This window comes from Parambassis ranga, chromosome 15, assembly GCF_900634625.1.
Source record: "Parambassis ranga chromosome 15, fParRan2.1, whole genome shotgun sequence".
Classification (NCBI taxonomy): domain Eukaryota; kingdom Metazoa; phylum Chordata; class Actinopteri; family Ambassidae; genus Parambassis; species Parambassis ranga.
The window spans coordinates 14560187-14576367 of NC_041035.1; the positions used below are offsets into that span (position 1 = coordinate 14560187).

The following is a 16181-nucleotide window of genomic DNA, read 5'->3' on the forward strand; positions in this document are numbered from 1 at the left end:
AGAATTTCTCCCTCGGGACTAAATAAAGGAAGTCTGATTCAGAGTCAAAAGCATTTCATTAGTTTAACTAAAATGAAGCTTACATATATGGCTATTGATTTTTAGTGAGTTGAACTTGAAAGTGTCCAAACCAAGAATGACCAACTAATTAACTGGTAAGAATGTTCTTCATTCCAATTAGTAACGGACTAATTTTTCCCCCAGTGCAATACAGATGTATAATTTTCACAACTTTAGAGTCTCAAAGTCACCACAGACTGTTATAGTCGAATCCTTGCAAAAGTAATTACTCAAGTATTAATTTAATTTTGTCTCAATAATCCCAGGCATGGCGAGGCATGACTGCACAGTCTGAGAGTGCAATTTAAGAAACACTGTAGTTCATAAATTCAGTGTATTTCTGTGACATAATGCACTTAAAACTACAAAACAGAGGCAGGAAAATGACATATATATATCAAGAACCATAGGGTCTTTGTGCAAGATGAATTTCAGAACTGTAAAAAACAGTCCTTGTGCCTGACACACAGAAGGCTTCAGCATATCTCTATGAAAAAGTTGATATGATCTCATCATCGCATGACTGTGAGTCTCATGTGGAATGAAACAGAAACTCATGCCTCTATGGAATCAACTTTTTTGGATATTCGAGTGTTACTGCTAGAAAGGCATTTTTGTACTTGAAATAAATACATTCTGGCTTTTTAGGGATTCACAGCCCCTCCAGTCATATTCTGAAGAATATAAAAGAAAACCTCTTTTTCTCAAGTAGCACCAACTGAAAGCACACGTCTGTTACATTATGAAACATACATTGACTGTTACACAATATTTCTATTATATTTCAGAATAAATAAATAAATACAATCTGCTCAGACAGCTTCACTATCCATTTCATTAAGCTGGCCATTAAAAAATATGGATCTTTACCAGAAATACACCATTACTTGAGCTTAGGGAATATGTGCAGCACCAAAGGCAGTGGTTGTTTGCTGGTGTGGGCCACTGCGGTGGATAATTGATAGCAAGTATTACTCCAATGATCAGCTCTACACATGGGAATGTAGCTACAGGTGCAGTGCACCCTAATTTCTAATGACCCAATTCTATCTTTTCTGCTAATTTAGAGCTTAATGGAGCAGATAAGTTTTCCAAATATAGTGGACCAACCTTACTATTACTCCACAACTTTGTGTAATACTACTACAGATTTTTAATAGTGGATGAAGTGGGTGTGCTTAGTGTCTTGTGTTAGAGCTGCCATCCATACCTATCCAGCTCCAGCCCCCCCCCTCCCCAATAATAGTCATGCTTCAATAATACAGTTTACCTGAAGTTAAGCACATTTAACATTTTACATTTAAAGCATTTGATCTGCTTATAAAATGCTGCATGCAGGTGCAGGGTACCTATCACAAGAATCACCTGACACACCAGGAGGTTGTTTCAGGAACCTCACAAGAATTCAGATGCTTAGCAACTTAAACAGGGCATGGCACCCCTGACAAATTCAGAGCTGTGCAGATATGCAGCAAACATTCTATATACAGTGGACTTTACCATTTGATGCAAAGCTGCCAATTCAGTTTGAGACGAGACACCGGATGTGACAGACAATGGTTATACAGTGGATTATTCACATATAGTGTATTATAGTTTTAATTAAACTAATTCTCTACATTTTCTCTGTAACTGCCGTCCTTCAACACATTGCTGCTCACCTCCCTTACAGTGTTGTTGGACCTGAAGCTGCTGCATCTGTTGGGCCTGGAAGCAGGAAGTGGCAGGGACAGCTGATTCAGTATAATTATCTTGATTGCACTGATAGCATGTCATTAAATATTCAAAAAGCCAAGGCTTTAAAATGTAATGTTTGGGAGCAAATGAGTGAGCTAACAAGTTGCCTTTCTTTCCTTTTACTTTTCTCCTTTGGAGGCTATGCTTTCCTTGAAGACGCCGGAATGACGCTCCACCTGCACTCTTCATCCTAAACTGTCATCGATTGGCCTTTCACACCCAGCTCCATAAGGAAACGAGACCGAACCATTTCGTGTAAACAGAGGGGTTTTCAGAATATTTGATTTCTTTCCAAAGACAGGATAAAGAAAATGGAGACATTGGCTGTACTGCTACGATTAAACTGAAATATTATATTAATAAAGACAGGGTAGACGTTTGAATAGTTAAACTTTAAAGAACACATATAAGCCGTTTGGATATACTTGCAGATCCCTGTAAGTCACAGCACATTAGGATCGCCCTTGTCACAAATGTTAGAGAAATAACTTAAATTAAAAATGAAATCGACTGTTTATATGTTTAAAGCCTTACATACAATAGTGTTATTAATTATGAATTCCTAATTTTAATTTTAGATGTAAACTATGTTGTGAACTGTGAAAGAGCCTGTCAGAAGAACGTCAAGCTGCAGCGAAGACACTTCTGCACAAATTGACATTTTATTTATGTATTTAGTTTTTACACATGAACATTTCGGCAGATGGTCTGTCTGTGGAGACGTCATGCGCTGCAGAGCTAGAGCAATCCACGTGCTGACGTCACGGCGGACACGTGGGTTTGTTATTACAGGAAGTGAAGATGGCGGCTCAGTCGCTTCTGACAGAGTCAGTTCTCGGATGGTCTATTTTCACCATTGTACTCTTGGTAAGCAAATATAAAGTAGACTAGTCGGTTGATAAAGTGCTGTGGTGCTAGACAATGAATTTGAGATGGGTTAATAGGCGACAACGTTGCTCAAATAACGTGTTTGCTGTCGCAACACGGCTACAACGTAGTGACGTCTGTATTGGCTTTGGATTGGTTTTAGCTAATATTAGCCATGACACACTTACAGGGTTCGTGTTTTATAAGAATTACTCGGGGTAATTTGTAACAGATTTATATATTTCCTATTATTAGAAATACTGGCAGTGTAAAGCGTCACTCGTCAATCAGGGACGGCTTTTCTTTTTACTGTATAAAGCACAGGCAGCAGAAGTAATATACGCGATTTAATGTTTCTGTTTATCAGCCCCAATTTGTAGCGTTATGTATCTAATGACTTTCTCCATTTTATTTTAAAACATGTTTTATAAAAATCCATATCCATAATGAAGTATTGCTGTGCTACCAAGAAACGCAAGGTAGCTATTTACAATCGACACTTTAAACACGCGAACGCACGTTGAAATTCAACCGGAGACGTGCTTAGGGACCAATTTAGAGACTGTATGACTAAGTATTAGGCTACTTAAATAAATGCCGTGAGGTTGTTCAGCCAGGTAATCTGCTGCCCAATTTAGCCCTCATTATCTCCGCTGTCATTCAGTGTCACATGGCTAAATCACAAGGCCTCCAGAAGAATGTGTGAATGCCAATAAATTGCTCTGTTTCTCGACCCAGCACTACCCACCCTTTTATTTAAACAAACCTTTCAATAGATCTTATTTGGATGCAAAGCCTGCGTCATTACCTGGCAAAACAAGCAGCCAGAGGCTTAAAGCTGTGGGCTTTTAATTGATCCTGTCTGTGAATGGCAGCCCTTGATCTGAAGGGGCCAATGTTTGCAGTGTCCTCACTTCTTGCAGCTTGTGTGCCTTGAATATGACCTTGTCATTTTAAGCTCGTTTTTTGGTTCTTTGTCTAATGAGTTTCCTGCCCAAGACAATGAAAAATCCCTCTTTCTCTTTTTTTGGCCTTTTTTAAATGTTAGGCAGAAGCATGGTAAATAGTAAATCCATGAATTAATTCAAATAATAAAACTACATCATCTCTTTTTAATAGACATCTTAACTGTTGACAACTTTATGTCATTTCTTGTACATCCTTACCAATTCCAGATAGGGCGTATGATAGCTAATCTGTAGAATAACTTCCTACTTGTTGTGTTAACACTGGATTTGATGTATTTATTCAACTGTGTGAATGAGTGAATCAGTAAAATACTCATTGCAATCAGCATCACACACACTGAAGCTCAAAGAAAACACAACATTATTATGATGTTCAAACAAACAACACTGTAATATTGATTAATGAATGCTACACAAGGAGAAAGTCATTCATGCTTTTGTTCATTAATAATTCAGTTATCTGATTCGTTTGAATCTCAAGAGCCCTTGATTTTGTGATATGCTTGATTGATGCTTGATTATTTTTTAATAAATGTTAATTTTTAATACTAATATTTTTAATATTTTGTCTTGTATTTTTGCTCCTATTTTTTGTCCTATTCCTCATTTTAGTCTTTATAATGGTTATATTCGACACATGTTTTTGCTTACTTATTCCTCTTTAGGTTATCCTGGTTTTCTGTTGGATCTACATACGAAAATTTCAAAGTCGGCAAGAGAGCGAAGTTGTTTCAACTATTACAGCAATATGTGCACTGGCCATTGCTTTAATAACCTCTGCACTTCTCCCAGTGGATATATTTCTTGTGTCATTCATGAAGTATCCCAACGGTACCTATAAGGTTAGTATATGCCCTGTTTACAACTCCTGAGCTAGCCTTTAAATTTGTTTAGAAATGTTCTCTGACAGTGTAGATAAAAAAAAGCTTATTGTGTTTGTTGATTCTATTTCTTTGCCACATTTAGCACATTCTTTGGATTCAAAACTATTTTAAGGTTTAGCAAAGCATGTAATGACATCTTTGTTTGATTAATGGGTAATTTGTTGTGACGTTTGAGTTGCTCTAATTGCTTAAGAGTATTTGTTTGCTGTACCATTTAGTCATGACTATCTATCATAAGCTGTTCAGTCCAACAGGAATATAATCACTGACTTACCTAATGACTGACCTAATCAAACATGATTTCTTGGTGATTACACTCACTTCTGAAAATGATAATCAACAAAGAGGCATGAAAGTGAGTAGTGGGATAATAACAATATTAGCCTCTGATTCCAAATACAAAATTTAGGCATTTCTCAGAGCAGTGGAAATCATGACATTGCAGAAAATGTGAACATTTTACTTCACATTGCTGCTCTGGATTGTATTTTCTATTCCTCTTATAGTGAAATGCAGTAAATGCAGCCTTTGAGAGATGACTTTCCATGAATTGTTTTATTCCCATGAATAAAAGCAGATTCATGGATGCCAGTTTGGGATTGTTTTCTGTTTATATCTGAATACAGTTTGTAAACCTTAATAAATGAAGCTGTCACAACTCTGACATGGTTTACATTCTACTAGTTTGGCCCATCCTTGCTAAGAGGAAAACATTGTCAGTTTAATTTTTTTCTGTCGAATGCATTGTAATTTGTAATGTGATTTGATCAGTATAATCCATGCAGGTTGTCATTGTGAACTTCTTTACTACCCAGGCTTGATATTCTGACCATGTATTTTTTTCTTTACAATATACAGGAATGGGCAGCAAACAATGAGACAAGAGGGCAAATTGAAGACACTGTTTTGTATGGATATTACAGTAAGTACCTTGTCTTAAGCCTAGTTTTTTTAATGAGCTAGCTAAATGTCATTTACAAGAAATCACGCAAACTGTTAAAAAGCTTGGTTTTAATTATTGTGTTTGTTGTTGTGTGAGTTTGCCAGTATTTTTGATTTCCTATGTTTCATTTTCTAAACTCTATCTCCTTACCAATTGATTATTGAGTACCAGTTCAATTTTACAAAACACCTGAGGCCTGACTCACCTACATGACAATCCTTAGGGTTAGCAGTCTAACTTTGATTCATGCTGGCTCTTAGTTTTCCACAGTGATGACTCACTTTCACACAGAGCATATCTATAGATCTTTATGGTCACTGTGTTTGCTCATCTCATTCTAAAGATTGACTTCATTCTTTCTCTTCAGGCTTTGACTATATCAACATATAACATTTTATCCAAAAAAATAATCACTGAATTCTTTCAACGAGGGCTAATATCAGGACACAGTAATAGTAATAGCACAGCACTATTTCACGGGTTATGTAAGTGACGATTTGTTTTCTATATGGATGCATTGAAGTCAGCTAAACCAAACAATTTACTGTCAGGTAGCCTCGTATATACTGTTTCTTGCTTTTTACTGTGCCCCCCCCCATCAAAACAAATCTCTCTGCGCATTCAGGATTTATTGCTAGTTTTTCTGCACATGCTTAATAATTGTCTCAGTGCTGTCTCAGTTTTGCCTTAACAAAAATACACAAAAATATGTATCCTCATACAGTCTACAACTTTTATCATCATATCGTATCATGACTTGTTTTTTTATCCTGTTTACATCCTGTTTCTTACCTTACACCATAACTTTTCTTTTTACCAAGTTACACTTCATTTCACATTTTACTTGCTTTCAATAAATTTAATTTCAATGGTACAGGCATTTTTATTTAGCTTGAGGCACACTGTAATGCATTATTAGCAGATTTGCTGAGGACTCAGTCAAGCTTCTTGAACAGTTTGTCTTGCTATGAGAGAGCATTGTCTCCATGGATTTGTGTATGATTGCAAGTCACGAGCATAGTATTCAGGGTATTTGGCTGACAAGTTTCACACTTAACCCTTTTGTACAGCTAAGATTTCCTCATAATTGTTATATTAAAGGATAACGTGTTTGTTGTCTTTGCTGACTGCAGATTCAGTCATGCCAAAGACACTAGATCATGCATTTTCCAACAGATGCTGCCTTAAGTGGCTGTCAGCAACACTGTAATGTACCGTCTGTTAAAAAATGCCAAATGCAAGGATGACAAGCTGTCTTCTTGCCCAGACAGCCCAATCAAAGAAACCACTTTTACTGGCATAATGACATCAGAAAATTGGCTTTCACAGACCATGAACACTGCATGTGTTCATCCAGCATTGAAGAGACCACAGTATTTTGTCCTCTGGTAACACAAATAATGATTTCATACACACGATTGATTTTTTTTTTCTTTTGCTATCTATAGTTTGCATTAGCCATCCCCTAAATGGAAACTTTTCTTTATAGAGATTTAAAAAATGAATAATTCAGTAGGCTTCAGTGAAAGGCTGCGTCAGTAATTTAATTCATTTAATGGCCAAACTGCCTGGAAACTGTGTTCATGGTGCAACAGTTACACTCGAGAAATTTGTTACACATCAAAGCAAAAGCATATTTGGTTTATTGAATACTTTAGTAAATATATTTGTCAGGTTAGAACATGAGAAATGTAATCCAGGAAGAAATCCAGAAGAAATCCAGAAATATATAACATGTTTATATATATATATATATATATATAAACATGAGTACCTCAGTGTTATATTGTGTGTTAAATGGACGTTATTGTTTGAACTGAGTTTTCTTATTTTCAATCAAAAATTGGAAAATGTTCATTTTTGGCTGAAAAAAATCCTAGACATACAATCAAAAGCATTGTAGACACAAATACAAGCACAAGAGCACAGCTTGAAAGAATCTGCTGCTTGCTTTAAGCATGCTCACATGTGATCATAGCTCTAGGAGTGTGTGTTGCAGAATCATCTGTTTGCAAATGTGTTGTGCTTTATAACCTTCGGCTGTTTATAAGGAAGGATGTGTGCTCGTAAACTTGCCCAAAATACAAAAATTGCCTTGCAGTTTTGATTGACAGTGTGTGCTGCCCCATATTTTTGGAAACAGGGAGCATTTTATATTTTGCAAATACGCTCACAGCTCACTGGTGTAGATTATTTACCCATCATTTACCGTAACATTCTCCTATAGTTCATTGCTGTTTTCTTGCCATACCATAGTTAGCATGAAAGGACCGCTTCAAGTTAAATGATGTGTTTTTGTGATTGTAGGTCTTTGCTGTAACTACTCTAAAGATGATGATATATAAGGACTATGTGCTGGTAGCGACAGACAGACAGACAGCCATGTCTAGGTTTTTTTTTTTTTTAAGTGAGGGCATCATTTACCAGTAGGTGGAGATCAAGCTCCATGTGTATTATGTATAAAGCTTCCTTACAAATCTAACCTCTACATTAGAATTTTTCTTTAGGACACATTTGACAGCACAGTCAGTTTGACTCTTTACAAATGGTATAATTACTGGGTTGACATAGAGATTTCTTTTTTTCCTCTAGGGACCCTGTTTTTCTACAAGGTAGATTAAATTTGTGGTGTTCACAGTTAATAAGCGAGTCCAGTGATTTAGAGTGGTTGCTGTATTGTTTACTTTGTCTTTGAAATCATTTGATGGCTTAAAATAAATGTTATTTGGTGATACTCAGTTCAGAGTTGTCAGTATTTTTGTGGCAGTTTTGAATCCTCTCTTCTAGTGTATATTTCACTGTATGTAGCAATTCATTTTAAATGTATGACTTTTTTTGTTTCTTATAGTTCGTTACTCTTTGATCATGTTTTCTTTATTTGTATTAGGGAGTAACGCAGATCAGATGACATACACTATTGGTACATGTTGTGCTTTTTGAGTTCATTTAAATTCATCCTGACAGTCAGTGGTGTTATATCTCTGTTGCTCAGCTCTTTTCCTCATGATAGCAACAGTGTACCATGTTAACATCATAAGTAGGTCAAGTAAATGCATTTCAGTTCGGTTATATCTTAGACAGATAAAAGCATGCATTTATACATTTGTGTACAGTTTTTAGCATTAGGAGGAAGGCAGCAAAGGAAATGTAACAGCTCAGACTTAATCTGCATAGCTATATACATAAAGTGCAATGTTTTTTTAAAATACAGTGGTTAATTCTGGACTGTGTAATATCACAGACATCGTGCCTGTTAAAAGACAAAAAGGATGAATGTGTGCAACAGAAACACCCTGTTTTTAAAGCCAATATCTTTTTGTGATCTTTGATGAACTCAAACTTAACTTGATGAATGAAAGCTGAGCCATTCAATCTCCACGCTCTGTCCATTTATACATTTCCTTGAACAGCACAGTACTTCAAAGCAGTGGTGCATAAGACCCCTTAAGCAACAGGGCAAAATACCCCTGGGCCGGTTAAATAAATCATTGGCTTTCTCTGTGCCTTTTAATGCCATTTGTAGAAGAGATGCTTGAGAGAGGAAGCATCTTGTAAATACTCTACAATAACTTTCTTTTTCTCTGTAATTTTTGTCTGCCTTTATTGTGTGCTGCTGACTAAATTTTATTGTAAAGTGGTAGCCGAGTAATTTCTTTTGGAGTATTTCTGAGAACATTGATAAATTGCAGTTTTATTTTGGAGGGCAGCTGTATGTGACACAGCGAGGCCTTCAACAAACAACACAGTCATGCAACCACACAGGCACATTTCCTGCCTCTGTGTGCAAAAAAACAGCAACACACCTCACTTTGGCCTTTGCCTAGCTTGATCTCATCCAAAAGCAAAAAATATTTTGTCAACCTTGTCTACTAATCTTGTTAACAAAAAAAAAATCATAAAGGGAAAATAAACAAGACAGTGGAGAAGAGTAGTAAAGTCCAAAGGAAAGTAGTTCTCTTTCTCAGGTAGCCTCGTATATACTGCTTCTTGCTTTTTACTTGGAGATTGACCACAGTTATGTTTGCATTTTGAAAGTTGCCTTTAAAGTATTTTTTGAAGGAATAATGAAATCTCACCTCTCACTTGACAGCCATGACATTTTAAAGTAGAAGTGAGTTGTGTTGGTGGATGTTAGCTGAGATGGCCAGGGTTGAGAAGTGTATGCAAATCCTATGTGTTTTGTAGAACTAGGGCCTGCTTGTTTCAGTCTCTTTGGAGTATAGGTCAGGAAGTTGGGTTCAATAAATTCTCTCTGAATGTGGTGATAGTCTGAGCTACGCCTTGAGTGTTTGTAATTATAGTTATACTACGAAATGAATAGAGTCGGAAGACATGCTGGCATGTTTGAAAAGTCTGGTCTCTGTTTTCCATCACCTTTATATCTGTATTGAATTGATTATATTGAGCGTTTTTTTATCACAGTGGCTCCATGACAGAGGTCATGAATTTATTCTTTTGAAATAGTGAAATGTAATGTGACGGCTATTGTTTTTGATGTCAGCTAATTCGAAAGAGATACAAATACTCATTCAATGAATAAAATTAAACATCTATTGGATACCATAAGCAGACTAAATAATGTCAGTCATAATAACTTGGTTTAACCCTGTCATTCATCTTTAAACCTGAATGCACGTTCACTCAGATTGACCTTCTGAACCTGTGTTAAATGGATTCAAGTGTGAATTAGTTCTAGTGGCCGTCAGTAAAGATACCACAAATAGACTAATAGAAACGGAGCAGTACTGTTATCAAGTCAGTCCTTCCTACTTCCTGTCAAATTTACGTCTAATATTCACTAGTGTTTTCCCCCCATGTTAGGCCTTCCAATAAGGGTGCCTCCCTTGATGTTTATAGAAAATGAGACTGCAGGCTCATAGGGTCATACCTTTCAGAAAGACGTGCTTGTACTGACAGATATTTTCATCTGTCTCTGGAGTCCTTTGGCAGAAACAAGGTTTCTGTGGAAAATCTCCCCTGGCATTTAATTTTCACATAAACTAATACATTTTGGTTGTCTGCAAGCGACAAGAGTGCAGGGGCACATGCCCCTGTGGACAACCACAGGAGGACATGGAACTAATGTTTCTCATTAACTGTTGACAAAAAATAAATACCAATAAATAATAAATAGAAAATAAAGGGGTGAATAACCCTTAGTTATTTGGACCTCATGGTCATTCCCCAGCTGGTATAACCAAATATGTTTCCTTTATTTTTATTTTTTGCTCTGTGCTGGAGTATGTACTACATATGGACACAAGAGCTCTCTTATGGATTAAGGACATTTAATTTTTTAGTCCTTTACTTTCTGTCACAGGGATAAATGCACTAAACTTTTATCCCTGGTCAAGTATTGCGTTGAGAGTAAAGGATAATTCATGGTAATGCAGTATGACCTATTCTCCCAGTATGTTAATATTCATGTTGTTATGATGAATTTTACCCATTGCTTGAACCTGCAGGCATATGCCAGCGGCTGCATACTGTGCATGGCATACATTTATTGGCTCCTGGCATCGTCCTAAACTCAGTTTGTCTGGCTGTAAATGAGCGTAAATGGATACTTTAGTGGAGCAATGAGCATGTGTTTATTGGAAGTAATGCCCTGTCACAATCACAGCTGGCAAAAAACCAAACCTCTGTAACAGTGACATTCATTTTGTTTTTGTAGCAGAGAGAGCCTTTTGTGAAACATTGTTTATACTTGCTTGGGGCCATGCGATTTGACTGATATGGAACACTTGTTTTCACATGCACATTGAAGTTGAAATGGTGTTATGGATTAAGTAGATAACAGAGGCAAGATTTCAATTTTATTTTTTCTCAACTTTATTATTTTCATTTCAACAGCTACATTGTCTCTTGCACAGTTTGTTTTAGGACTAGGTGATATCTTGAGTTTTTCAGACATATTGGTATTTTTTTATACAAGATCTAAAAGCAGGAAATATCTTTTATATCAATATAGTTTATGTTTTAGTAAAATTATACTGATGAAGTTGCCAGCTTGCCTATTTCTTCTCTCTCTGTCTGCCTCATGCAGTTTCTCCCTGGCCTGGTAAAGACTTATGAAAAGATACAGTGGTGTGCAACAGCCATACAATGTCATTAATGACTTATTTATATTATAATAAATGATCCTTGACATGAAGTAATTTGGATCTAATGACACATCTTCACCTCAGACAGGTGAGCTGTCACACAGACACATTTTATGAGCTACAGTTAAATCATGTGTTACCCTGCATTCCTCTGAACTTTACCTGAGTTTATATGAAGGAAATGGTGCTTGGTGGTGACAGGTGTCTTTGCATATAAAGCACCAGGACAACACACACAGATGGCCCCTTATTCAGCTTAAAAACCAAACAATAAGCGCTGTAGAGGTAAACGTCTGTGCTTCACTGCTGGACTGCATACGAAAAGGACGAATTACTTGTGTACAGGAATGGAGAAATGTGCAGCATCCTATAACTGACGCCCCCACAGCCCATGGCTGCATCCCTCAGCTGCTCTGCTCCAACTCTATAGTACTGTAGCTACATTTTCAGTATAATTAATCAGAAATACTGCTATTTATTGAAGACTAGAAAATAAAAAGGGCCTGTCTGACCACACCAGGAAGCATACTGTATGTCTGACTTGCAACTGTCTTCTTATTGTTACTTAAAGAAAATAAGCTTTGAGATGTATATTGTGTATTGCTGTTCATGTAAAAAACAAAATATATGGAGCTTTTTGGTCCTTATTGCAAACAATAGTTTTTCATGCTGCAAAGCACTGTGGGTATCTACATTAGTTTTTCTTTTCTTGTCAGTCAGCTTGAATCTTTTTTTGTGTTAATAATGTACTGTACTATAATTTACAAACATATATATTAAAAACACATTACTGTCATATAAAAGCTGTTTTTTTAACAACCTAATAACTTAATTAATTTGGTCTTTGGTCTTACACATTTGTTTTAGCTGTAACTTGTGCTAATAATTTACATTATCACTACAAGGTGTTATTGAGCAATGACACCTTCATCGCTTAGCTCATGTTTGTGACGTGCTTTTCTATGAGTTATTTTGAGGCCATCTGAGCTGTTTACAACAACATCCATTTGCTGCAGAAAAAAAAGCCCCCAGCTTGAAATAGCATCTCTCTATTTAAGTGTTTTTGCCTCACCTCCGCTTCATGAATTCCTAATGTATTTGAGTGTTGGTCTTTTCTCTAAAAAAAAGCTGCTAGTACAGAAAGAATCAAACAAACAAAACAAGGCTTGGAGCAGGAAGTAGTGAGGGCTGCCTCTAAGGACAGATCTTTTGCATCTGCTTCATATAGGCCACCAACGTCAGTGAATAAAACCATTTTCTGTTGGCTGTTCAGATGGCTGTTTTGTATTGCAGTGGTCAACATTCACATGGAACATAGGAGAGTTAAAGGATATTGTGTACCACATGTAACTGAATCAGTTTGTTGCATTGTCTATTCTAAGCAGGAACAAAGCTGTATTAGTTTAGCTTTTCATTGTTGAAAGTTGGTAAAGGCCCAGTTTACAAATGGCATTTGTTGTTATCAGGATAGGGCCAAATAATCCATTGATTTTTTTTGTATTAAAGTTTGTTCCCATCTTGAATATCTGTAGTTTGATCCAGTCTTAAAATGCAACATAGTGAGAAGGGCAAGACTTGATCTTTGTCAGCACTCTTTATGCTGGAATTCGAACACAGAGTTTATGGTACTTAACAACAATGAGCACAAAAATAAAAGCAAAGCAACTTACAGTAGGCTCCTCTGCTGAAATTCTGCCATGTCATGGGACCTCATAGATGCTCAGCAGTTATTTTTATATCAGATGTTGTTGTGTTTTTGTTGTCTCTTGTGTGGTGTTTAACCACCCTGGGTGTCTCTGGGTGTCTGCCGGGCTATTTTTTTTCTCAACCAGTCTGAAAAACAACAGATTTTTCATTTGTTCATTTATGTAACACAAGCCTCATATGTTTATTTTTCTTTATAAAGTAGCAGCACTGTGTTTAATGTGCATTTTTGTGCATGACAGGTAGATAATTGCTGTAGAAAATTGTTAAATACATGCTTATTTTTTATTTGACATGTTGTACAATTTAGCAGCAGCAGACCCTCCCAATTAAATTAAACTGGCCAAAGGTTGAATTTAAGCTCAGTGAAATAATAGCTGCACATGCAGTGCCTTGCTGTCTTCAACAGACAACCTTCGATTTTATAGTGTATGTCATCAAAAAGAGATGCAATGGAAAATATAACAACAAAACTCTAATAGTCTAATAGTAGTATATGCCTGTTCTATAACCAGCGGAGGGAAAGTTGCAGCATATTCTTAACAGAAATAGGTCCTGATGTGCACTCTACATTGGCTTGAGCCTGTCAGGGGAAATTCAACATCATTTCTAGTGGATGAACAGGGTGCATCCTATAGTAATATCAAACTTGCATAAGAGGAATAATGTATACTGACATTATTTCAGAAATACAAAAAAAAACCTTTTTGCAAATCTAAACATGGAATGCACCGTACTTGACAGAAATGTGCAGCGATGTTTTGATGTCATAATAGAGCAAGCTTGGTATGTATGCTGGGCTGGGAAAGAGTACTGCATATTCAAGGTTTGCCAGTGACAACAAGATTGTTTTGACTAATTCTTGTATTCTTTTTGATCCATATAGCTCTTTACTCCTTCATACTATTCTGCGTCTTCCTATGGATCCCCTTCGTTTACTTCTACTATGAAGAAAAGGATGACAACAATGCAAACAAATGCTCGGTAAGAGTGCGGATTTCTTTTTCTACACAGTCTGCTTAGATGCGGAGCTGAGGAATTCAAATTTTATTCAGGTGATTCAGGTGCATCTCAACTATATGTAAATTCTAACATATCCTAAAGTAATTCAGTAGTTTGAACTTCCCAGCCAGCTTTAGGCAATCTGATCCGATGTGCTTGCATATTTTACATGACAAACAATAAAAGTAAATGTCCATCCTTCGATATTTATAACTAAAACTTATGTTGCCTCTGTATTTCTTTTGCACCCTGAGTTATTAATTAATACTCTTTGTTTAATTAAGTTAGAATCTGTCAAATTATTTTTAGTATCTTTGGTAGGATAAAGTTTGTCCATCTGGTTTTATCTGTAATTAGTATTCTTACTTACTGTTTGTAAATGAAGTGAATATTTATAAAATGTCTACATATTACCAGCAGAGCATTCATTTGTCTGGTCTTACCTGCTTGGTTGTGCTGTTAAAAAAATTGCATAACAGTACAGTGATGAAAGAAAATCATCAACAATTCTGACTGGAGCCTTAAAATTAAATATAGCAACAGAATAGCGTGAAACATCAGGCGGAGGTGATAGAAAGCAGGAAGAGGCCAGGTGGAGCCGAAAAAGGCCAGGTTGAAAAAAAGAAAGGCATTGGAGGAAGATGCTGCCAAACGTGTGAAGTTAACAGACATGTTTTTCAAAAGGACAGACCCCAGTTGCAGCCGGTAAAGAGAGATATGGAAATAATTTTTGTATTGTCAGTGTATAAGGCTATTGTCAACTCTGCGTAGATTATTTTGTAGAGCCCAGTACACACCATTAATCACAAATATCCAGTTTCAAGCTGAAAATAACAAACATAATTTAGAAGTGTAATATATTAAATACTTATCTGATTTAAATTTGAATTAAACATATTGTTAAAGTGAAGTGTTTTCTCTTAACTTACTGACATACCTGAACTTTTACCCAATAAAAAGCCATTATATGAGCTAGCTGCTGTTTCATTTTATTCAAATTTCTCCTCCATGGAAAGAGCAGGCCGGTTTGGGCATGAAACTTCCGGGCTGAAAAGTGGCCCATTCTGGCTCTGGATTGCACCATTGAGTAATTAGAGAGAGCTAAACCACCATCTATCTCACAGGGCCTTTTCTCCTTTCATGTGTCAGTATTGAGCTGACAGAGGCACTTTCTCATTCACAGATAGGGAGGTCTTCTATATTGTTACTTTAAAATCACCTTGAATAGCACTGTGACTGACATGTTATCTATGCTAGGTCAAACAGGATCTACCTACACTAGCTCACTATAGTCCTTAGCTAAATGGAGTATGGCCACCTTTCTCTCACTTGCAATGAATAATAATATTTTACCTTATGACTATGACTGACCAGTTTAATATTTTTCTTTTATTGCAGCAAGTGAAAAATGCTCTGAAGTACACAATTGGATTTGCCATTGTCTGCGTGGTGCTCCTTTTAATTGGGTGAGTTGGGGACATGGATGGCTTCTTCTGCCTCAGTACACGGCAGGTAAAGGGGTGTGTATATCATTGTGTTGAGTTAATGAGAGGAGGACCCCTTCAAACAGCTACACTCATTTGTCGAGCTATGATAAGCCATTCAGGGGGAAAAGCTATGTACCTCTCTAAATATAGCTTTTATTTCTAAACTAGATTCATTGAAGGAACATTTGGAGTGAATTTTATATTCTTAATTTGTAATTTTTGCAACACTGTATTTTGTACTTGTACAAATTCAGCGATGTTCCACTTATCTTCAGATTTTATACTAGCTAGTATGTTCAGTAAGACCAGCACAACATAATAGAATTCCTCTGCAGCTGTGACAAACACATACCTGCAGTTCAAGGTTTGCGATTGAATGTGCTCTCTCAACCATTAAATGGTGCACTGGGAAAAGGCTTATCTGG

The 16181-nt window shown here is 36.5% G+C and overlaps 1 protein-coding gene across 1 annotated transcript in view; it reads left to right on the forward strand.

Moving 5' to 3' along the window:
* Positions 1-2561: 2561 nt before the first annotated feature.
* Positions 2562-16181, forward strand: part of lmbrd1 (LMBR1 domain containing 1) — a 40703-nt gene continuing 27083 nt past the window's right edge. The window contains exons 1-5 of the mRNA XM_028423354.1: positions 2562-2664; positions 4298-4474; positions 5375-5438; positions 14154-14251; positions 15668-15735. Of these exons, the coding sequence (XP_028279155.1) occupies positions 2599-2664; positions 4298-4474; positions 5375-5438; positions 14154-14251; positions 15668-15735 (473 nt within the window). The 5' untranslated portion in view covers positions 2562-2598. The remainder of the gene's footprint in view (positions 2665-4297; positions 4475-5374; positions 5439-14153; positions 14252-15667; positions 15736-16181) is intronic.